The sequence below is a fragment of the Macaca mulatta genome, chromosome 1 (assembly GCF_049350105.2).
Source record: "Macaca mulatta isolate MMU2019108-1 chromosome 1, T2T-MMU8v2.0, whole genome shotgun sequence".
Classification (NCBI taxonomy): domain Eukaryota; kingdom Metazoa; phylum Chordata; class Mammalia; order Primates; family Cercopithecidae; genus Macaca; species Macaca mulatta.
In genome coordinates, this window is record NC_133406.1 from 190,524,238 (window position 1) to 190,549,444 (window position 25,207).

The 25,207-nt window shown below is 38.7% G+C and overlaps 1 protein-coding gene across 24 annotated transcripts in view; it reads right to left on the reverse strand.

Annotated features, from left to right (window-relative positions):
- ELAVL4 (ELAV like RNA binding protein 4) overlaps positions 1–25,207 on the reverse strand; it is a 152,798-nt gene that overhangs the window by 60,654 nt on the left and 66,937 nt on the right. Inside the window, exon 1 of one of the 24 annotated variants that reach the window (XM_015139118.3) lies at positions 19,940–20,163. The exons of 22 other annotated variants lie outside the window; for them this stretch is intronic. In XM_015139118.3, the coding sequence (XP_014994604.1) occupies positions 19,940–20,029 (90 nt within the window). In that variant the 5' untranslated portion in view covers positions 20,030–20,163. Of the gene's footprint in view, positions 1–19,060; positions 19,206–19,939; positions 20,164–25,207 lie in introns of those variants that run through there. One more of the 24 variants, XM_077991699.1, reaches the window with a different exon arrangement.

The window sequence follows — 25,207 nt, forward strand, 5'->3', positions numbered from 1 at the left end:
TCAAACTCTAATGGTTGTACAAAGCACTACATTAAATCTTTTATGTTTCTGTGATATATTTTAAGAAACATTATACAGGCAGAAAATTTCAGGGATAAACTATTAGAGCGGTGCACAATAACGTAGGCACTCAAATCCTGTCATTGTAAATGTCGATGGTTTGAATGACTAATTACTCACACTCAACGCATTAACCTCACCCCTCCCACCACTCTTTTCTGCAAAATATACAACAAAAGCAAGAGGGAAGGCTTCAGATGTGCAGCTGCTGGATCATCACCAGGGTCGTTTATCTCTGCAGAGGGGAGGTAAGGAGTGGAGGCTCAGCCAGCCTCCTGCTCCTGGAAAATAAAAAACCACCCCTCTCTTCCACCTCTCTCAACACAATTCAGGCTCCTTTTGTCTACCCAAGTTAACTGTAACACTACTTCCTGGATATGTCAGGTCATACGCACATTTAAAAAGGGTTTATTTCCACTATGGCTATATCTGGGTATGTTAGATACACAGAGATGGAGCCGAGATCTGTGCTGGACTCTGGGGATACAGAGATAACAAAGACAAAGAGTGGGCCCTTCTTGAGTTCACATTGTGGATGTGCAACAGATACGAGAGAACATTAGGGACCATGAAGCCCAACCCTGTCATTTTAAACTGGAGGAAACTGAGGACCAGAAGAGGGAAATGACTTGCCCAAGGTCACACTGCTAGTTAAGAGTCAGAGATGGGATTGGAGCCCAGGTCTACAGATTACCTCTCTTGTGTATTCTTGTGACAATATGGGCATGTTCATTTGGATGAGGATTTACTTGTCCTCTTGGGCAAGGACTAATGGGTGGACATATTATAGAAATGCACTTGAACAGGGAGGGCGTGGTGGCTCATGCTTATAATCCCAGGGAGGGATTTGAACAGGGAGGCTGTGGTGGGAGGATCACTTGAATCCAGGGGTTTGAGACCAGCCTGGACAACATAGTGAGACCTTGTCTCTACAAAATGCAAAAAATAAATGTAGCTGGGCATGGTGGTCAGCTTGCCTGTAGTCCCAGCTACTTGGGAGGCTGAGGTGGGAGGATGGCTTGAATCTGAGAGATCGAGGCTGCAATGAGCTGAGATTGTGCCACTGCACTCTAACCTGGGAGACAGAGTGACTCTGTCTCAAGAAAAAAAAATGCACTTGAACAGACTGTGGACACATGTCTACCTCCATACTTTTCTGAGTATAGCACTTCACAGTTCATAAAAATTCATGACCTGAACTCTGAGGTCCACAGCACAGAGATCACACCTGTTTTGTTTATTACAGCATCTCCTGAATGTAGAACAAAGCCTAACAATTGGTAGGTCCTAGATAAAGGACTATAGAATGAATGAAAGTCCTTACATGTCCATTAGCTTACTGGATCCCTCAAACAACCCTGTGAAGTAAAAGCCAATAAAGTAGTAATATCATCCCCATTTTACAGATAACAAAAGAGAACAGGACAGATAAGCAACCAGTCACCTATTGAGCACCTATTATATGCCAGGCATACGCTTAAATATTATTTCAAATGCAGATATTTTTTCAATTTTTAAAATTGTGGTAAAACACACATAACAAAATTTGCCACCTAAATTGTTTTAAAGTGTACAGTTCAGTGGTATTAAGTACATTCATATTGCTTTGCAGCCATCACCAGAATTCTTGTCACCTTGTAAATCTGAAAGTATATACCTATTAAAGAATACCTCCCCATTCCCCTAGTTTCTCCAGTTCCTGGCAACTACCATTTTACTTTCCATCTCTATGTCAAATGCAGACTTTAAGAAGCACTGATTAGCCGGGAGTGGTGGCTCATGCCTGTACTCTCAGCACTTTGGGAGGCCGAGGTGGGCAGATCACCTGAGATCAGGAGTTTGAGACCAACCTGGCCAACATGGCGAAACCCCATCTCTACTAAAAATACAAAAATTAGCCAGGCATGGTGGGTGCCTGTGCCTGTAATCCCAGCTACTTGGGAGGCTGAAGGGGGAGAACCACTTGAACCTGGAAGGCGGTGGTTGCAGTGAGCCGAGACCATGCCACTGCACGCCAACCTGTGCAACAGAGTGAGACTCCACCTCAAAAAAAAAAAAAAAAAAAAAAGCACTCATTCAAGCAGGAGGGTTAAACCTTTGGCTGGCATGGGTCTACTATTGAATACCTTGGCCCTATATCCTCAGAAAACCTATTGAATGCCTTGGCCCTACGTGCTCAGAAAAATGTTCATGCATACAGCATTTTACGTTCACTAAAGCCAATCTATTATCTCCAGATTGAATGTTCCCAAACTGCTCCTTCCCATTCAAGCCTGCAGCATTTTTGGAGCACCTCTGTGTAGACTAGCACTCCTTCACTTCTTGGTAGAAAAGTTTAGAATACAGCCTTACCCCAGCCCTTCCACTGACTTAACCTCTACCCATTACCTACCTCACACCAAGGTGGCTGAGAGCTGTTAATTAAGTATGTTGGCAGCATATAGTGTCTATCATCTTCACTCGGCCCCTCCACACCTTCGTCTCAGCCCTATTTAATGAGTCAAAAGGAAAAGAATAGAACCTGGTGGTTCAGGGCAGCCTTTGCTCTTACCGGTATAAAAAGGACTCAGTGAGATAATGTACATGGAACACTCAGCACTATTCCTGGCATGGTAATCCCTCCACAGATGCTAGTGGTGACTGATGCTAATATTATTAGAAGAGAACAAGGAGAAAGATAAAAACCAATACCTAAGAAACTAGGTTGGGAGTTAGACAAGAAAAGCTGATCAGCAATTAATCAAAAGTAAAACATTTCCTTCCTCCCCAAATCACTCTTTTCATATGATTTCTTGCTCTCAGAATTCATTAATTTACTAATCAAACAAATATTTATCGATGAAGGGTCCACATGTCAGAGGACAGACAGCAGCATGTCCTGTGACCAGGAAAATCTTTAACGTATATTAGGCAAGACTATTCTAAAATCGAAAAGTGTATGGATGTACTAAAAATGTATTTAAAGCTCCCTTAAAATTTTTTCCCTTCCCTTCCCTTCCCTTCCCTTCCCTTCTCCCTTCCCTTCTCCCTTAATGAGTATGTAAAGGTGTTTTCTTTTACCATGCTGGAAGGATTTTTGAAAATATACATATAAAGCTAACCCTTATGTAATAGAACAAGCTCTCCCAGGTGCATGAAGAATAATGTTTACCAAGGGCAGTCACTGAATTGAACCATTAAAGAAATAGATTTAAATTATTAATGAGAACAAAAATAAAAGTCCTAATTCTCTTTGTAGGCATTTCCCACTTAACCCTCGTAAAATTCTGACATGCAGTATGTTAGACTCTGGTGGATGCAGGAGCCCAGACTATTGCGTCTCACCCGCCTTTCCAAGCCTGAAAAACAAATTCCCAAAGTTAGAAAATTACACAGCAGGCTCTGTGTTCCTGAAGACAGACATTTTTTTTTTTTGTAAAATTCCTTACAACCCCCCAATTTCATATTTCTTTAAAGTGTCTTAGATCAGCTCATAAAATCTATTCTCTCCCTTCCTTCTTTTCAAGAGGCTTTAATTTGCTCAAGTCCCTTCAGGTTAATATTTTTTTGGAAACGCAACACTTTCCTGGTTATGATTCAACTGTGAAGGAGACATATGTTATTAATGGGACCCAAGAGGAGAGGCTGAGACTGACGATCTGATAACTCTAGGAAAAGGGAACTTGGAAATACCACCCTTCCAACCAAATTACAGGTGATGGCTCACAAAGACCACTGGACTAGGGGACTGTGGTTAAAGACTGCACTCATATTCCCCAAAACCATTCATACCATGCTTCTGTAGATTCTACCAGAAGGTAACTAGAAAACTCTGGAAAAAAATATTTAATTCCATCCAAGAAACACATGCTGACAGCTTAATAATACCTTTGGGCAGATGCACAAATAACCTGAAAGACCTATTTACTCTGGGAAGTTATGTGGTAATAAATTCTCAGCATATCCTTAAAAGAAGTGTATTCAATTCAACACAAGTTTATTGAATGCTATTGTAAGCCAAGACATTCTTCTAGAAGGTGGGAAAACAAAAATAATTTGGTCCCTACCTGTAGAGAGTTCAAGCTGGGAGGAGGGCAGGCAAACAAATAATTCATTAAAATCACTTGTATATCCCTTTCTTTTAAGCAGTCCCCTTCAGAGTTTCTTCAAATGACATCCCCTCTTCAGCAAAAGCATATAAATCATATATACTCAGACTAATCCTACCTGTTTTGATACTGAACTGACAGTCCTATTCCTGGTATAAATGCCTACGTCCTAAACAAATGACTTGTTTATTTGTCAACTCTTTGTTTTGTTTCTACAATGAGAATATAGCGCTTTATAATCTAAAAGGAAGTTATATTTGTAACAATGAGGTAAGCGTGAGGCATCCCTTCTTTCAAATAGCATCTTCTGCTCTGGAGATGAACACCAGGCATGCCAAAAGTATTCTCAGTGGTGGTAGTCAGGGCTTTTAAAAAATCAGCAGCCACTGGAGAGAACAAGAGGCATTAATACTTAAAATAGCAGGGCCAGCATGGATATGAAAAGCATAATCAAAATTTAATTTCTCATAGGCATCATTCTCAAATTCATAGAAATCCAAGTTTTAATCTCCTTCCCCAGACACATCACACACATTTCCCCTCCTTAATAAATACTGGCCTCCTTTACATTTTACAGTGTTTCGTTACAGCTTCATTTTGGGCCTAAGATGATTTCCTGGTGTGTCCATCCTGATGCAGTTCTGATAAGACCCCTGGGTATGTGGTTTTAACCAACTTTTATAGCAAACTATCCAGAGCTGAGGGACAGCTTGATCATTCAGTACATTATAAAGATGAGGGAACCTTCCCTTCATGCCCCACAATTCAGTTCTCTTTTCCAAAATGGCCAGTAAATAAATAAATACAGTATCACACTTTCAATAAGCTTTCTTTGTTTAAGTCAGATTTGAAAAACAAAAATGTTTGCACTTTAATAAAAATACAATTTTGTGGGCAAGCTCAGCTTTCCTGCAAAAATATCAGCTCTAATAAAAAAAAATCGATTGGAAAACAATTCCTTCCCATTCTGCTCCCTAAGTCCCTCTGAACTCTGAAGGTTTAATGTGGACAAAATAACTAAAATGCCTAATAATAATCTCTGGATACCTGTTGGGATGGGAACCAGCTGTGATGGGAAATACGTTATCTTCATCTTCCACATAAAGAACAGTCTTTCTCATAATTAATGAATCTTTTGAAAAACTGCCCACAAACTGATTAAGGCAGACTTATCTTCCCAATTAAATGCATAAACAATAGCCAATGGCACAATTCATGTAAACATTAGTATTGTATATTTATAAAATGCCTGGCTAGTGGCTCAGTCGTAGCAAACTCTTGAGGTTTAGCTGTAAACAGCAATGTGCTATTCTACATATGTACCATGATCTAAAGCATTAGGTCACATCTCTGAAATTAAGTTTTATGCACACTCAGATTAAATTCTTCAGAAATCTACATAGAAATATATTTTATTTTGAAAATTAACACTTGTTTTCTTAACTTAGCCAGGGTGAGGAAGAGGGGAGGAGTAAAAGGGAGTACAGGGAGTTTGTCTCTAGAAAAATCTGTGTAGAAGTCTTGTTCTTTTTAAGAGAAATTGTATAATGTCAACGGCTCTTCTAATTGTGCAATTCAAAAGATTAAGTCATTCTGAAGATAAAGATAAAAAGTGAAATAAAAGGGTTCTTAGCACCTCAATGCATATCTAAATACATAACAGGCCATGATAAATTATACTCAAGGACAATTCATACAGCCACATATAGCTACATGTTCATTCATGAAAATATCCTGAATGTCATTCTGATAGAGTAGTTTTAAATCTGAAAATTACTTTATCACACTTGAAAGTTTATTGTGAATTACTCCCTTCACTGCTTGCCTGCCTGCCTGCCTGCCTTCCTTTCTTTCTTTCTCCTTCTTTCCTTCTTTCCTTCCTTCTTTCCTTCCTTCCTTCCTTTCTTTCTTTCTTTCTTTCTTTCTTTCTTTCTTTCTTTCTTTCTTTCTTTCTTTCTTTCTTTCTTTCTTTTCTTTCTTTTCTTTCTTTCTTTTTTTTCTTAGATATACGTTAGAAAAAAAGAACTTTTTGACTTGACAGGAGAACTTTATCCCTCAAACTTCCTCTGAGGGCCAGTTGGATACCATTGCCCCCAGACATTCCCTTGGAAGGTAGCCGGGGCAGGAGTAAAACTGGACTCCACCAAATCAATGATGGTGAGAATTCAGGCCTGGGTGAGGAAAAGTATGCCTTCGAATTATTTGTGGGCAACATGTTTACATGGAAACTAGAAATTTAAGCTTTGCAACTGTCAAGTTCTAAGATGCAGTGAAATAGTCTTTCTCATAAGTAGGGGTGGAAGGAGAAATTGGCACATCTCTTCTTATGTTCATATTCTTGGACCTGCTGGTCCATTTTGAAACTCAGAAAAGAATCCCAAATTCTGCAGACCAAAAGTATACACAATGAGGTATATTAAGAGGAGTGAGAAAAACGGGAACAGCCCAAGGGTCTAACAAGGGGGATGGCTAAATAACTCACTGTGCAGTTTTTTGATATAGTATTCTGCAATTGTTACAGTTATGTTTATAATGCATTTTTACAATGTGAGAAAATGTATATGATCAATGTAGAAAAAGAAGTGAAATAAAAGATTGATTATCTCAATTATATAAACAAGTACAGAGTAGGAGGGAAAAATAAAAAACACTAACAGTAAGTGGCGGAATTATAGGTGATTGTCACACTTTTCTCCATCTTTGTCAACTGTTTTGTTTTTACAATGAGAATACAGTAGTTTTATAATCTGAAAGGAAGTAGTTTTTTAAAAAAGAAAGAAAATGTCAAGTGCTTCAAACCAGTTTGGAGCCACAGTATTAAAAATGATTCCATCTCCTCCCGAGAGCTATCCTGTAGGATCTTTCCTTGGACACACTCTGTTTGTTTCTACATTAGAGTACACATGGGAGCCCAAATGAATAAAAATCACATTTCTAGAAACCGTCTCTGGTTCAGTCTCCCCTTCACCTAAATCACTGTGAATTAGCAAGGTTACAATCTTAAGTCTGCCTATCGCCTGGCAGCAACCTTCATGAGGACAGCAAGGAGAGAAGATGATTTATAAGAAAACCATTCCCTGGATCAGGGAGTGAAAAGTACTGATCCGTTCTAAAAGCTCCTGCTGACAAACTCTGATATTATGAACATTTTGCACTTGGACAAAAGCTCCCACTTTTCTTAATTACATGGTTTGAGCAGGAGTCTGCTTTCAGGATCTGCCCAATCACACAACAGCCATTTATTTTCCCAACTGCAGCTGCCAAAATTTCCCTGATCTCTGTTCTGTGCTCCATCTTCAAGGACATCTTGTGAATGTATGACACTGTCAAGCGGCATTCCATACCATGCTTTTTAAGCTTCTCTCTCTCTCTTTCTTGCATTTGAACATTCTTCTAATACATATCGATTAAAAATATCATGAACAAGAAGCAAGCAAAGTAGAAATGGAAAAAACAAACAAAATCCAGAAATCACAAGTATCAGAATACTTATGTCTGCTCTGAGGCAAGCACTTTTTATGACATTGAACCACTAATATTCTCTGTTCTCTGTGTGATGGGTTTGCTTTTGTTTTCAATATTGGGAAAATGGGTGCCAAATCTATAGGTTTCTGTGTGTAAAGAGCATAGGACCTCACTGCAAACTTCTGGTTTTTTTTCAAACATGAATTTTACCTCTGAATTTATCTTTTTAAAATCCTCTTAGTTTCCCTTAACTTCACTTTCTTCATTGTTCTACTTTTTAAAAAAATTTTTTTAATTATTATTATTATACTTTAAGTTCTAGGGTATATGTGCACAATGTGCAGGTTTGTTATTTTTTTGTTTGTTTGTTTTGAGACAGAGTCTCACTCTGTCCCCAGGCTGGAGTGCAGTGGCGTCATCTCTGCTCACTGAAACCGCTGCCTCCCGGGTTCAAATGATTCTCCTGCGTCAGCCTCCCAAGCAGCTGGCACTGTAGGCGCGTGCCACCACGCCCAGCTCATTTTTTTGTATTTGCCATAGAGACAGGGTTTCACCATGTTAGCTAGGATGGTCTCAGTCTCTTGACCTTGTGATCCCCCAGCCTCGGCCTCCCAAAGTGCTAGAATCACAGGCGTGAGCCACCGTGCCCGGCCCATTGTTCTATTTTTAAAAAAACTCCTACTGTATGTATTTTTATGATTTGCCACATAAAAACATAATTTTAGATTATAAGAGAATAAATAAGTTAGTATTTCTGTCTTCACAATCTTTTGCCTTTTCAAAATACGCTTTTGAAAGGTCACACTCACTAATGGGCAAAAGTCAAGTTGGCATTTTTAAAAATCAAAAATAAAACTTTTAAATTATAAAAAAGACATAATAAAATTTCAAAAATCACATTTGTATTATAATTCAAGCTGCATAATCTACAATTCTCAGATAAGGCTCTTTTAGAATTAATTTACTATGTCCCAAAGAATATTTAGTATATGATACAAGTATATTATCATGTATAATTATCAAATGGATATAATACCTGTATTTTGAAACTAAAATATTACTTCTTTGAGTAGAGTAAGCTTGTCCTTTGAATCACAGATACAAAGAAAATTTGTTTGGTAAACTTTTGCAACTCTTAATATATTATTTTTATCCCAGAAATTTACCTTTTTAAAAAGTAAAATGTTAACACATATTCAGAATCATCCATTGTCAATTAGAGCAATCTAAAATTTCTTTAGTTACAGGTATATATTTGAAGGCAAGTTATGAGCCACAATTTAAAGATGTTAATATAGTACTTCATTGGAACAGACCCTCCCCCAAACTGAAGTTGGCTCTCAAAAGAAGGAACAAAAGCCAAGCTAAATTCCCTAACATTAATGAGTTCCTTCGATGGGCCAGAAACCATTATGCTGAACGTCAGGGATACGAAGGAGAAAGAATTCCTGCCTGCAAGGAAGTAAATAAATAAGTAAATAAGAAATTACTGTCTGATGTCATAAATGTAGTAACGGAAAAATACATACAAAGTGCCTGGAATATGACAAACACTCAGTAAAGGGAAATCCTGTTATAATGCTGATTAAAAAGTGCTTTGGGTTACACAGGAAAATATTTAGGCAAGTAATTATCATTAACTCCTTCCAGCACTAAGAAGAAATGGTGAGAGGTGTCTTTACATACATCACTTCACTTAATTCTCACACAACTTTGAGAAGTGGGTGTTGTCATTCCTCTCATTTACGGATGTAGAAGTGCTGTCACTCCACACATGATGGAGAAACGAGGCTTCAGGCAGTGTCCACTGTCACTTAACCAGGATTGCAACTTGAACCCAAGGCTAAAACCAAATTCGTGCCCTCTCTTCAATTCTAAGTCTGAGGACTTTTCCTATCACTATGAAATGCAACCCAGTATTAGAGAATGTAAATTATCTAATCCTATTAAAATCAACTAGCCTGTGTATCTGCTATTTATTCGTCAGTAAATACTATCCAACAAATGGGTGTTACAGGAAAGATCATTATTCAAAATTCTACATGGTATAATGGAAAAAGCATGAGATCTGGAGGTGATCTGACTTGGGTTGGAAATCCACCACCAGCCTTGACCTTGGTTTAGCCAGTTGAGACTCTCTGCAGTGCAATTTAAATGTACTCATTTGAAAAATGCGAACAATTCTATCTGCCTTGCAGGGTTGCTGTGAGGATTAAAAACAACAAATCTGAAGAGACCTGGTTCAGAGCTCAGTACACAGTAAGCACTCAGTACATGTTCCCTTTCCTTGTCCAAAAGGTAACATTCTGAAATATGTGCCCATTAAAATGTGCTGCAGGTGGCAAAGTTGATTAATCTAAGAGCTGGGTAAGATTTATCCTTGGAATTTAATTTCTGAAATAGAAAAGTATACTTAAAAACATTACTACTCATCACCTATGCCAATAGCTATTCCTTTCATCTTCACAATGTTCCACAAACATTCACTAATAAGCTCTCACAATAATGCCAAACCAGAAAATACATAGCAAAGGGGAAGGGGCTACGTGGATTCTAAAAAAGAAATAATGAAAGTACCATTTTTGATACAGACACAATTTCTGGTATATTTTGCTCTTTCAAAAAGCCGTCCATTGTGAATGGCTCAAGTTAGGTACTTCAAATGTAAATAAGCAGTCATTAGGGTTTCTGATTTCCTACAAGGAAAACCATCATGTTTTCATAGGAAATTTCAGATCACTGCCACGGTGCACTCTGCATACTGACAGCTGAGGGCTTTTCCGGTTTTCCGCAAGGAAACTCAGGGTGGAAGAGCAGGGTTGTTTTTGGTCCATCCTCTACTTGGACTGCTCCTTTCTTCCTGTATACCTCAAGAAGCAGCTAAACTGACAGAATGTACTTCAAGAGCATTTTTCCAGGGCACAGTCAGAAAGGTGTGATGGGAAGTGTAGAGATAACAGAGCAAGTGTTATTACCTCTGAAGAAATGAGACTCTTACAAAGCCCTTACAAAACCCTCACTTACAAAATAATAATTTTTTATAATAATTAATTTTATAATAATTAAATTACATGCTGGACTCAGAGGATTTTGTAAGTACATTCACATTCACCACCCCACTTAATTTTCACGAAGAATCTGAGAGATGGGTGGAGTCTTCCCTTGCCATCACTTGCAATTTACAGGTGAGCAAACTAAGGGTTAAGGAGCAAATGGAAGGTAAAGCTAACTAGCCTCTATTCACATGGTGCAGGGCCTGGATCTGAACTGACATCTTCTGGTCAGTGACTCCCATCTTCCTTCTTTACCCACTACAAGTTCCATAAGCCCTGGAATGCACATTCCAGGCCACAGCCTTCTGTAGCCTTCTGCAGCCAGCAATGACAAACCAGAACACACTGTGTTCTCTCCTGTGCCACCCTCTGCACATAAACACTCCCTTGGCCTGGAAAGCCCTCCTCTCTCTGCCTTCAGACCTAACATGACCCTTGCCCATCCCCCATCATGGCTCTTACCTCTGTCCCTCATACACATTTCCATTACGGACATGTGCCACACAGCATTGAAACTCTCCAGCCTCCTGTCTTTCTCTATCACTGGACTGTGAGCAACTTGAGGACTGGAACTGTGTTTGATTCATCTGTAATCCCAGGGACCGGTGCAGAGCTCCTGATTTTGCTGGTAGAATAAATGAATAAATGGATGCCTCTCTAGGTCCTCACCTGCTTTCTATAGCCAAATTAGCTTTCCTTGCCTGTTCATCACCACTTCGCTCTCACCATAAACCTCTCTTACCTCTCCTCTTCAGAATCAATGCAAAAGTAGGAGGGAATTCATTCTTTTAAAGCTATATTGCCCTTATCATTATTGTTTTCCTCAACTTCCTTCAAACTATCCCAAGAGCCTATTTTCAAAACCTAGGGCCTTCCATTTTCCAAGTAAGGCCATCTTTACAGCCTTTGCTTCTTCATCTCCACAAAGGAAATTAGATCTCCTCTGTTTCAGGCCTAAACTCATATTTCATTTTCATGCTGAGTCTGAATTTGGCTAAAGTCTGCATACCATCTTGAGATTCACAGTCCTGCAGAACATTTCTACCCGTAAGAGTTTCTGTAAGTTACAAAGCCAAAGTCATCAGGGACTCAACATTTTCCTGCAACAACTATTAGACCTGGGCATGACTGGCATGTTATTTCTTTTAAGTAAGTGAATAGATAAATTATCACATAATCACTTCTACATCCATTCAATTAACATCAATTCAAACATTTATTAAATATCAATTGTATAGCATAATAGTTAAGAACAGAGTCACTAGAGCTTGACTGCCCAGGTTTAAATTCCTGTTTAGCTGTGTGACCTTGGACAAGTTACTTAACTATTCTGTGTCTCAGTTTTCCAAGTGTAACTTGGGGCATATCAATAGGATAATGTTATAGGCGTCACAGAAATGTGGTTCACAGGAATGTGGCAAAGATTAAATCTATTATTGTTGTTGGATAACTGAGTTCCATGGCACTTCATCACTGCCCTCTAGGAATTCAGTCTTGGAAAGTTAGTAGACATTTGAAAACAAAGTTCCAGATGCAGTGAGGCAAGTACCAGAATCTGAATGCCTTTGGCAGTATGTCCCTTCCATGTCTTTGCATATGTGGCCGTTGAAATGCTTTCACCATCACCATCTAAATTACCCTGCCATTTTGCAAGACTCCCTGGAGTCCACCTCCCTGACCTACATAGTCTCAGACAACTCCTCTCTCTCCTCTGTCCTGGTACTCACCACCCTATATTGAGTCACTTTTTACCTGCCTGTCTCCCCACTGACAGGGAATGCCTTGAAAACAGGGCCTGAATTTTGGTTGACTTCTTACTCCCAGCATGCAGTACATGGGGAATTCAACCAATGCCTGCTGAATGGATCAGGTTTCAAAGGCAGGTAGGTGCAGGGTGCTAGGAGACTTTAGAGGCAGAGCACACGGGGACATAGGCGGAGACATCCTTATCTCCAACCCAGCAGGCTTCTTTCTCAGCATACTGAGATAATCATAAGAGGAACTGGTAATTCTTTATTTTAAAATGCTTTTTTAAAAGCGTTCTCTTACTCTTCCTGCTCTGTTTATTTTAGATGAGTGCAGCCATCAATATTAAAACAAATGTGAACTAGTGACAAAGGGGGTCAAATTAATTCTGGGTGAATCACAATACTCACATGCTACTAACCACAAGAGGAAAAAAATATTTAGAGTTTCATCCAGTGCCCTGTACAAAAAGTGCACTGACAAATATTTGGAAAATCATTCTTTTATTCTTAAATGTGTTTGATGGGGGAGTTTTGTTTTGCTTTTAAAGTAATTTCAAGTCTACACATTGCTAATGAAAACAAAGGAGCTTTGGGATGAGAATAAACTGTGTTTTTTTCTCTCTTTATCTTCAATCTTAATTTTAATCAGGTAAATTAATTTTAATCAGTGAAATTTAAAAGTTTAATTTTAATCTTTAATTTTTATATAATAGTATATACAATGGAGTGAGGAGATACAATACATAAAGGTTTATGTCTACATTCTAAAACTAGTGCTTTCCAGTTGCTCTCACCAGACCATCAGTTAGGTTTATGTATAATTCCAGTTAGCATAGGAGTCCTTCCTTGAAATTTTTGACCTATGAAAATAATCAAATCACCCACCCCCTTCATCCCCCATTAAAAAGTAAATATTCTAACTTATTACTAGAAAGAATTGGACTCAGGATTTAAGACTCCAGAGCCCTTTTAACCAAGTGCGTTTCTTCACAGAGCCCCAGGCCTCTAAGAGCCTGTGACACCAAGAGGATGGGGCCAACACAGTTGTTTGACAGAGACTAGTCTCAATCATACTGATTTACAGCAAATCTAATCTTCTTCACAGTTCTTTCTGAGATGACATATCTTTAGTTTTGAGATTATCTGCTCACTTTTTTGAAAGTTATAGAATGGGAAGTAGCTCTCACTTTTCAGTCTAAATCTTCTCTCCCTATGAGCCCTGAAATAAATTACCAATACCTAAAATGCACACCCTAGAGGGACTGAACTTATTTTAAAAATCTTCCTTTATTAGATGCCTACTATATGCCAGGCACTGAATCAGGTTCTTTATACATGTTAATTAGTTCATCTTCTAAACAAACTTTGGAGGAAGGTATTATTAGTCCATTTTTACAGATAAGGAAACTGAGGCTCAGACAAGTTAATGACTTTACCAAGACCCCACTACAAGTAAGTGAAGGAAAAAACACCCCATTTTGCAGACCCCTAAGATGCTCTTAATCAGCAGAATACTCATGGAAAGGTAGAATCCTATCATAATGCCAATGACTATACCACCTTCTAGGTTCAGGCTCCTGCAAGGAGCTATCAGGAGATCTTAATAGCCTTACTTGAGAAGACATTCTGGCTGACCCTGTCCTTAACTGAATGATTGGCCAAATCCTCCTCCTGACCCTCCTGGAATGTTTATCCTATTTCACAGTCTAATATAGGGAAATAGAATAGGACCTCTCTTCAAAGGCTGGGACCCCTGGCCTCTTTATGAGTTCTCTATGTTAAGTTTTCCTGAGGCTCAGACATCTCAGTCCAATTGTCCAATCATTCCACGGATGACCACCTTACACCAAATGCAGGTCAGGCAAGCCTGTCTCCAAGAGTAGTAGTTGGACATATGAAGCTCAGCCTTTCAGAGTAGGGCATTGACTGTTCCAGCTCATCAAGCAGAAGCAAGGCACTGACTGAACTATTGTGGCCTCACTGTGTGCCCACAAACAGAGACTCACAGTGTCTAGCATCTCTTATTTTTCAAACAGCATTTCACTATGTGAAATTATAAAACACCACATACGGTGAAACCCCATCTCTACTAAAATTACAAAAAATTAGCCAGGTGTGGTGGCGGGTGCCTGTAGTCCTAGCTACTTGGGAGGCTGAGGCAGGAGAATGGCGTGAACCCGGGAGGCAGAGCTTGCAGTGAGCCGAGATGGTGCCAGTGCACTCCAGCCTGGACAACAGAGTGAGACTCTGTCTCAAAAACAAAAAACAAAAAACAAAAAAAACCCACCACATAATATATAATATCTACTTTTAGACTGGAGTGCAGTGCTATGTTCACAGCTTACTGCAGCTTCAAACTCCTGGGCTCAAGTGATCCTCCCACCTTAGCCTCCTGTGTAGCTGGGATTACAGGCACACATTAATTACTATGCCATGATCTACTTATTACTTACTTACTCTATTCTCTGTCTTCTCCCTCTAAAATGAAAGCTCCATAAAGGCAAGGACTTGTCTTAGTCACTGCAATCACCATTACCTAGAACAGTGTCTGGCAGGCACTCAACAAATATTTGAAGAATAGGACACAAATTAATATTGTATGATAACAATAATGATGATGATCATTATCACTTTATATGCCAAGTAACTGTTTTAAATCCTTAATATTCATTGGTCCATCACATCCTCACAACAACCCTAGTTTACAGACGAAAAAGTTGAGGCATAGGGAATGGAAGTGATTTGCCCAAGGTCACAACTGATAAAGCCAGGATTTGAATCCAGGCAGTCTTGATCAAAAGTCCCTATTACCTTGGGAGGTTGAGGCTCCAGTGAGCTGTGATTGTACCACTGCACTCCAGTCTGGGTGACAGAGTGAGACCCTATCTCAAAAAATCCCTATTAATAATCACTAGGCTAAATGTTTCTCATTAACTCCTACCTTTTAAGGGATGAGTAATACAAAATAGGAGACAGACCATGGGCTTCGGAATGAAACAAACCAGGTTTTAAATTCCCAGTCTGATATTTTCCTAGCCACGTAACCTTGAAAAAGTTACTTACACTACGTTGTCCTCTTTCTTCAAAATGGGAATAAAAATATCTGCTTCTTAAAGTCGTTGTGAGATTTAATGAGATAATCTAAGCAAAGTTCTTTCTGCAAAGCCTGACACACACATTACATAAAGGGTCACTATTATTGTGATGTGTCATTGTTAACTGCGTGGTACAGACAGCAAGTGACATAAAGGAGTCCAGAGGAAAGAAGAATTACTGAGGAATTACAGGTGAGTCATGGTGATCAGGGAAAGTTTCATGTAAATACATATACTCAAGACCTTCAGCTCAAAGTTATAGAACTGGGGTTGGTGAGCAATAGCTGTGTCAAAACCAGCTGTCATAACAAGGGGGATTTGAGTCCAATATCCCACTCATAAGCTAGGAGGCACCTGATGGGAATACATTATGAAAAACCTAATTAATATCTGACTACATCAGTTAACAATTAATTACTGAGCACCTACTTGGTGCCAAGCATAAAGATAAACTCAGTGCTGATTGTTGAGGCAGTGGTGAAACCTAGAAAAATAAACATTTGATTACGGAGTGTGGAAGATCAATGATGAAGTGATGCTGGCAGTGTTAACGGAGACAGTTACAATTCAGAGTAAGTTAAGGCAAGCCTTTCTGGGTGACACAGGCCTCCTATATGTCTCATGAAGCCGGGTGAAGAAAGCAGAAAGATGTTGGAGACCAAGGGATCTGTGTGAGCACTGGTAGGGAACACCGTGGTGCAGTTCTACAGTGGAGCACGAACAGAAGGCAAAGAGACCCAAGATGGGAGGCTGGAAAGGAAAGAAGGAGTCTGGCCACAGAGGGGCTCCTGGGTTTTGTGAAGCTACCTGGACTTGGTGCTGAGCCACAGAAGAATTAAGTAGCCACATCTGAGATCTCATCTTAATTGTGTGCTTATAGCAAAAACACTGTTTCTTCATGAAATACAAACAAAACAGCACTGGGAGAGTGAAAAAATACATTATTTTTTAGGCCTACTGCCGAATTTTCTTTAGGGCCCTATTTTCTTCCTGAGTAGATCACAGGTATTTTTAGCACTAGTGTAGTATATCACTGCTTCATGACACTGTTCCCCTTTTATGCTCTAAAGTTGTTTTAAATTCAACTCTGTTCAGCAAATGTTACCCTCCCTTTCCCAGCACTGTACCCTGAGCCACCTGATAAATATTTGCTGAATTGGGCTGGATTCATCTAGCAACTACTGTATAAGGTAACATTGTGTCAACAGGCAAGGATGAAACTTAGGGGTAGGTGGAGATAAACAGGTAAATATCAGAGCTCACTCACTCTCAGTAAACTTGAAATTCTGATGATGCAATTGAGACATGTATATGACAATACACACACACCCCAAGGAGGACTGTACAGTGCTGCATCCTATCAGTAGTGAGCTGTGCAGATGGTGGGAGTCTGAATCCCACTTCTCACAGCACATTCACCAGATATTCAGCTCTTCGAGGGCAGGGGGCCATGTCTCCTTTACTACTAAATATTTACAGACTACCAAATAGTAAGTCTTAGTAAGTTTTTATCAAATGGGTCTATTTAATCCTAATAATCCTGAGAGGTATTAATCCTTTAAAAATGTGGAAACTGAGGCTTAGAGAACTAATATTACTTGCTTGAAGTTATAAGGCTAGTAAATGGCATTGTAAAGACAACAGTAACAATGATAATAACAATTTTCCATTCTAAGGAAGCCCACCTTCCATTTATCATTCCCCAAATGTCTCTGCCATGGGATTTTCTTTTCACACTAGGATGGAAAATGTTCTCTCTGGCTGAATGAAACTGGAAGTTTACAATTTGAGTTCTTGAGCTCTTGTTGACTTTTCTGTGCTGCCAGTTTTAGGAGCTCCAAAAGGCACTGAATGGATTTGGGACAGATGGCTCTGCCCACATTGCAGGTAAGAATACCCGTGCCACTAGGCATATACAGCTAAACATATAAAAATGTACAGTGTTTCTTTAGTACAAAGGTTCCCTAATCCCTAGAGGAGAATTAATCCAACTTCAATTCCACAGAGTAAATCTTTAGTGAATGCCTACTATGTGCTAGGCACTTTTCTTAACACTTCTGAAGTAAAATATACAGTACTCTATGTGCCTTTCCTATCTCCTGTTGTGATAAAATAAATCCTTATTCACCTTCTCACATAGTGAGAGGTAAATAAGGGCAGCTAGTAAACCCTCAAGGACAGAGACTGACTTATCTTTGTAGAGGAGTACAGAGCTAACACATAGTAGGCACTTTAATACATTTTCATGGAACTGAATAAATTTTTGAAATTTTGTTCTGGAATCAGACAAATTTGGGTTCAAATCAAATCCTCGCCCAGCCAATTACTGGCTGTGTAACCTTAATTTACCCCTCAAAACCTCAGTTAGCTTGTCCATAAAACATAGAAATTAACATTTACCTTTTTAGTTTGTTCTAAGGATTAAAAGGTATGGTGTTTGTAAGGCACAGTGCCTGACTCATATCAAGAGCTCAAGAAATGAAAGCTAATCTTACTATTTCTAGTCCCACCTCTTGGTCACCTTCACTACTGATTATTGTCACTTTTATTATTATGTTACTGGTTCAGCTACGTAGCACAACCAAGGAATAAGGTTTTCTAGTTAATAAATACTTTGGTTAATAGAGAGTCCCAACATATACCATGCAGACATCAGTAGTTATCAAAGATATAGGATACAATGCTTCGTATTAAATCTAAAACAACTAGAAGTCATCCTTTGTTTAATAATTCAGAAGATACTAGAGATCTTGCATTGCATAGTTCTAAAAAAGTTGACTGTTATTTTTCCTTTGGATAATAGAGAGCTCACTATTATCTAGACCAGTATTTCTCAAACTTTTCTGACCATGACCCAACAAAGTAAAACAAAAAAGTAAGGAACATATTGAACACCATATTGAACACCACAGCTTCATATCACAACTCAGAACAGAGGTAACTGAAACAAAGATTCATGAAATAATACTTACCCTTAATAAGTACCACCCACTGATACTTTCTTTTCTATTTCATTCAATTCTGTCATTCCATTGTTTTAATTTTTAACACTGATCAACACCCAATAAACTATCCATAGGTAAAACTAGAACCTAGTAACTTACTAATATTGTTATCCTGTCCAATAGAGCGTATCAAGGATACAATTCAATGGATTCTCCCATTAAGCCATGAAGTTGTACTCATTTTGTTTTACATATTAAGAGACTTGAAAGTCAGAAAGGTTAGGTTAGTTGGGCTAAATAGGCTCCCAGAAGTTGATGACAGATTCAAGATCCACAAGTCTAACTCTGTAGTTCAGACTCTTTAAAAATCAAAAATAAAAACAAAACCCCCAACAAAAACCATATTATGACAACCCAATTCAAAAAACATTTTTTTTGAGTACTTACTATGTACCAGAAATTGAAATAAGAGAGGATTTGACATGATCTCTGCCTTCTAGGGCTAACAGATGACCAGTCAAGACAAGCATGCCTTGGTACATGTACTTGCAAGTTTGAAGTGGGCATATTTTTATACTACAGAAAATAAGCGTATTCCCCACTCACCACCATCTTCTCTCTGGCCACACATTATTCCACAAAATGAGCACTGGGTACCTCTTGGTGAGAGAATGCAGTGTACTCCTCTAATGGCACATTTCTTTACAATCTGAAGTAAAGTCGGTATTTTTCCTCCTACTGCTTTCTGCCACTGTAACCCTAAAAGCAGTCCTTAATGTGACTTCACCAATGAGCATCATCATCATAACATCACATTATGACCAGAAGAGTGCTCTAATGCCAATTCCCCTAACCAATACCTAATTTAGAAGTATCTTTAGGGTGACTTCAACTTCTGAGAAATAATGACTTAATAAAGACAGGTGTTGACCCTGAAAAAGAATAAAGAAAGGAAAGTCCTCTGACCTAAGACATTCCAGAGCTACCACTTCAAAGTAAAAACCAAGTCAAAACACCTGAACCTTCCTAAATCATAGCTTTTGCCTGTCTCCTCCTAGCTTTATCTTTACACAATGTATGATGCATTCACACCAGATTACTTACAGTTTCTTAAGTAGGCCTTGTAAGTTTCCATCTCTATGCCTTTACTCATATGATTCCCTCCATGTGGAATTCCCCTTTCTTCTAGTTTTTCCATCTATCCAGCTTCCCTGGCTCTATTCAAATGGCATTTCCTCCATGAAGCTTATCTCCTTCCCCCCAAAAGAACTAATGTCTCCCTCTTCTGTACATTGTACCTCCTCTGCTGAGACACTGTCCGCATCATTCTGCTTGTCATTGTCCTTGCTTACTATCTTTTAATATATTTTAAATACTATGATGTTCTGGGAGCCATCTAGAATATGCAACAGACATGCTATATATATATATATATATATATTTGTTGATTCTCCAATGGAAAATTTGATATAGAAAAGAAATTACCTTATTTTTCCCCCAAGGAAAGTAAACTTTGGCTGAGCTGGACATATTCCCAAACACTGTGGAGCGAAGACTTCTGATATTACTAAACATGCAAGCTTAGTCAAGTGGCTAAGCTTTATTTTCTATAAAAAAGAGTACCTGCCCTAATTACATTAAAGAGATCAAACTGATACCACAGGGCAAAAATTATACAAGGCTGAGTGAATATGAAAGATGATCTCTATGGTCACAGATCTGTTATGAGTAGAACTATGCTGAGAACAGCTGAAGTTCTAGAATGCGAACTTGTTCTTCTGTTCCTGCAAAATGGACATGGGATAGTTCAGGAAGAATACTGTTAAGATTATACCAACTGCAAGCCCATGCCTCCAAAATCCAATGACTGGGAGACCTGTTTAAGAGTTCTTACTAAAGCAGTTCTAAGCTCCAGGTCTTTTTTCTTCCCATGAAAAACTTCAGCCAGAAATCTAAAAAAAAGAAGGAACTGAGATTCAAGTATTGACCTAAATATGGATGAATTTTTAACTTTTAAATAAACAAACACCTACCTAGCAAGAAGGTCCTAAGAATATCCAACCTTCTCATTTGCCTGCTCAAATCACTAAATCATCCCTTTTTTGTCCTTCATTAATAGGCATGAGATTTTCCAAGGCTAAAATATGGAGAAACGTCTTCTATACCATCCCTTCTCCAAAATCAAGTTCCTCCCTGCTTTTTACAGATACATTTCTGCCCATACAAACACAGTCTAAAAACCAACCAAATTCTTCCAGAGCTTGCACATAATATACAATATGTATAGACACACACCTGCAAAATCCTCCAAAGATTCTTAGTGAAGACTTAAAATAGATTCATGTGGAAAGAGAAAAGTTTTATTGTCTGCCTGTTTCACAGCAAAGGATCTTTTTCTTTCTTTTCCTTCCTTCCTTCCTTCCTTCCTTCCTTCCTTCCTTCCTTCCTTCCTTCCTTCCTTCCTCCCTCCCTCCCTCCCTCCCTCCCTCCCTCTCTCTCTCTCTCTCTTTCTTTCTTTCTTTCTTTCTAACATAGGACCTGCAAAATGGCATTTGGGATATCAGATCAACTTATAACCCCTTCCCCTAGTTTTAAGGATTAAATTGAAGGAAAAAAAATAGACTTCCCTTTACATCCTTCCTGTCAGCATATGAAGTAGAATTATAAATCGGTGTTTCAAGATTGTGTTTTCAATTTAAGTCTTGAATCCCTTCAGGAACATTTTGTATTATTTCTCTATAACGGCAACAGGTCACAGCAACAGGTCCCCATTTAGAACAATTTGTGAATTTATTTATGGTGCCTATTTATTTATTTCCCCCTTCAGATCCTTGGGAAAAAGGTACAAAATTAGGTTTAACCTAACACCAGTCCTGACACCACCCATTATCCCTTCCCAAGAGTGTATAATCAACAACTATGCCAAGGCCTTTGTGGTGGTTTTCCTCTTTTCTTTCTTTCTTTTTTTCTTTAAATGGGAGGGTAATGAATTGAGGGTCAGCATTCTGCTCACATCCTGCACATCTCTTCAGTCAATCTGATCACTTCTAGAGGTGTTCACACTGCCAAAGCCATCCATCATCCTGCCTTGCCAAGCAGAAGGAAAACTGATGACAAGTTAGAAAAATCTCTTTAAGCCACTTTTTGCCTCAACCTCTTCACCATTCTGTGAGAAACAGAACTTCAAAGTTCAGCCTATTGGGAAAACAAGGGGAAAGGAGAAAAAAACCTGATATAGTGAAGAGGAAAAAAATAGATCTGAAGTAAGCTGGTTTCTGGGAAAAAGTCAAATAATTTGCAAGTTACAATATATAGACAGCAAAGATGGGACCATATCAATTAAGCTCAGCCTATTTTTATTTTCTTTCTGGCTGACTTCTAACTTTCCTAACAGGCTCTTTCATGAAATTAAAAAACAGCACTGGGTAAAAGTAATTTTATCTTCATCCTTTTTTTCTTTTGACAACTAAATCCCAAGTGAATTCTAATTCCAAAGGAGATCATGGATATAGCTTACGAAATCCTAGGAGGATGCAGAAAACGTAATAAAGCCATACAATTCCGAGGAAGAACTGAGGGCTTGTCTATATAGAAAAAAAAAACAACAACACTGTGTGCCACCCTCCTTGCATGCTGGGGACAGTATGGAGACTGTGAGGGTAGCATGCAATGTCACTGCCCAGGACATCTGGCATGGGCAGATGGGCCTCTTTCTGGGGAAGGGCTTTTGCCAAGGGACAGAAAGACTGACAGACTGAAAGAGACTTAACATCCTCAAAACACCTTCGACTTTCAAGTCCTATGTATGACTGGTGCCTTCTAATACTGTTTCTCATCTGATTCTTGCAGAAACCCTGTGAGTTAGATATTATCATCACAATCAAAAAGATGAGGAATTGTGGCTCATGTTGAAGTAGCTCATCTGTGATTGCCCAGTTAGTAATTGGAAGAGTTAGGATTCCAACTTAAGTTCACCTGACTCTGAAGTCCTTTGCACTTGCCAGTTTCTCAAGACAAAGAGCAATCTTTTTAGAGGCTTGCCTGTACGAGCACACCATGACATTCCTCAGAGGCCAGAGGCAGACTCACGGCTCTCTGGTCTCTGAGATAGTCTTGCCAACAAAGGCATGGTAATAGTGGTGTCTAGTAGAAACAAATCTGATTTTTCTACATGTGTACAGGTCTATATAATATGTTTTTAGCCCCATCTGAACACAGGCCCTCTGGGTCCTAATCACAATAATCAGGTTGCTTTTAAGATTAGAAACTTTTCCACTACAGAGGTGGTTAAAATATAATCAAGCTAGGAAGTTATCCTCCCCCAAAGCCACCTAAAACAGAGCAGCTCCAAAATAAAACCAATTTACATATTTTAGCCCAAATTAAAAAGTAAAAGCTAAGGATTCCCTTTTAATATCCTGAATAATAAGTGCACATTTATGTAAAGCTTCCTTTGGGGAACGGTTACTATGAGGACAACTTTCCCAATATTATTCATAAATATCACTTTTGTTTTGGTGTTACAGTAAGAATCTGGACTTGTGGGAATTGTACTATCTGTACCCAGTGCATCAACAGAGATAATTAATGTTGAAGACATGTATAATACTAAGAATTTTGGATGTGTGGTTGACTGCATTACAAAAAGTAACTTAAGAAAAGATGAGTCAAATCTGGTCAAAATCACAAATTTCAGGGACTTGGTTGTTTACTCCATTTTAAGTGAGCATTTTCCTAATGAAAGTTTCATTAGCAAAGATGGCAACTTCTCAGCCTTTCTACCACAGACTTTTAAGTAGCACTTAGAACTAAAGTTTATCATTAGAGCAGTATTTACTACTGCTGCATCTTCAAAGAGGGCACTTGAAAAAAAAATTCGACTCAGTCTGTTATTTTTCATGTACAAATTAGAAAGCAAACCTTTAAAGGGTTTAGACTGGCAGCTTAGGAAAACACAGAGTACTTGAGAAGCCATTATTGGTACATCCCACGGCACACCGGGGCTCACAGCTGTCTACAACACACGCCACACACACATACCACAGTATTTAGATGTGTATGACAAAGTAAACGCGATTTCTGCTCCACTAGCAAACTTCCACTTTGGCATGCCAAAAGGGTCACTATCTGTTCAGATGCTCCTGGGAGGTAACAGAGGAAAAGGAATTCAAAAAGCCATTTATGTCAGAAGCAAGGAGGCAAGACATTCGTGTTTCTGTAAAATTAACCGGTTCCAGCCAAGCTTCATGGGCAGCTGACTGAAAGACAAGTTCCTTTCAACTGTCCAAACTTCTATATTTCTTCCTGAGGCTGAAGATGTGGACACATGAAACCTTATAGACTAAAATGTCCAAAAGATCTCTTATTTCTATCTTTTGGAGTCACACCTAGACACTTATAAATACAGAAGGAAAGACATTTATGTACTTGAATGTTTCAGCAGACCTTTTCTCATTATTTGACACAAACCTCATTGTGCAATGTGCCACCTTAAAAATCTCACACCCCAACTTTATCTCCAATCACAGGGACTTATCCTCTAATTAGTTATGTCTTTTGACCATTGTCAAAAGAGAAAGAAACGGTGACCTTGGATTCCACGTTCCAAAGAAATACACACAGTAAGTCCTCAACAAATACATCTTCATCCAACAAGGAATGACAGCCAGCCTCTACTATGAACACTGTTGGCAAAACAACTTCAAGGTCTAGTTGTTATGAGAGAGTAGACAAGAATAAAGGATAACTCATAGAAGCAGAAGACTCAATGGCACGAAGTGCAGACAGAGGAAAACTCCATGCTGTGTTTTTTCAGAATTCACCGTCTTCGCTGGGTCGTTTCTCTGCTTCCCCATATCCTGAACAAAGAACTACACTTCCTATAGAAAAAATATTTATGAACTATGTTTTATAGTTCAAAATGAGTGATTCAAAAATTAAGCTAAAGTTTGCATGTTATTTTTCAAATGAAGAGTCCAAGGGAAGTTATTTTCAGGAGAGACCCATGACATATATATTTTTTTCATTAAAAAAATCACATACGCTAGTTTTGCATTTTACTTTTGGGGTTAAAAATAAGTCTTTCCAAAAACAACAAAAAACAAAAAATGCAAGCACAAAAATTACACTGACTTTATTTCCTCAACACTTTTACTGCTTTTTCAACCAAAATTTATTTAAGGATTCCTTTAGGGCTCTCAGCATTTCTTGATCCTTGCAGAGGGGTATGTTTATTGAGGGGAGAAATACCTTTGGTATTAGATACAACAAAGATCTGAATATGAGACCCTACTAAAGCAAAAATGGTTGGTTCTAAAATGGTCTGAGCAAAGACAGTCTCAGGGGTGGGTGGAGAGAAAGAGATAGCTGGAGCTAGAGAGAGAGAAAGACAGAGACAGAGAAAGAGAGAGGAAGTCACCAGCCTATTAGGAGCCCTGACACTGCGTAAGTTATTTCTTAATGAATATACAAGGGAAAGCATAAATATTACCATTAAGCAGAGTGGATGTGAACATCCAAAGCAAGCTAACTGGCTGATTGCTGTCTTATTTTTTTTGTTCTTTTTTTAATAATTCCATTTCCAAACTGCTCGATTCCTAACACTGATGCTCCAAAGCTACTGTGAATACACTGCCTGAATACTTAATGAAGTAAACAACAAACAAAATGGCTCATCTTTGGTGCCCCCAGCTAGCATCCCAAACTGGATATAATTAAAGGTGTGAACAAGCAAGCAAGGAAGTAATGGACCTG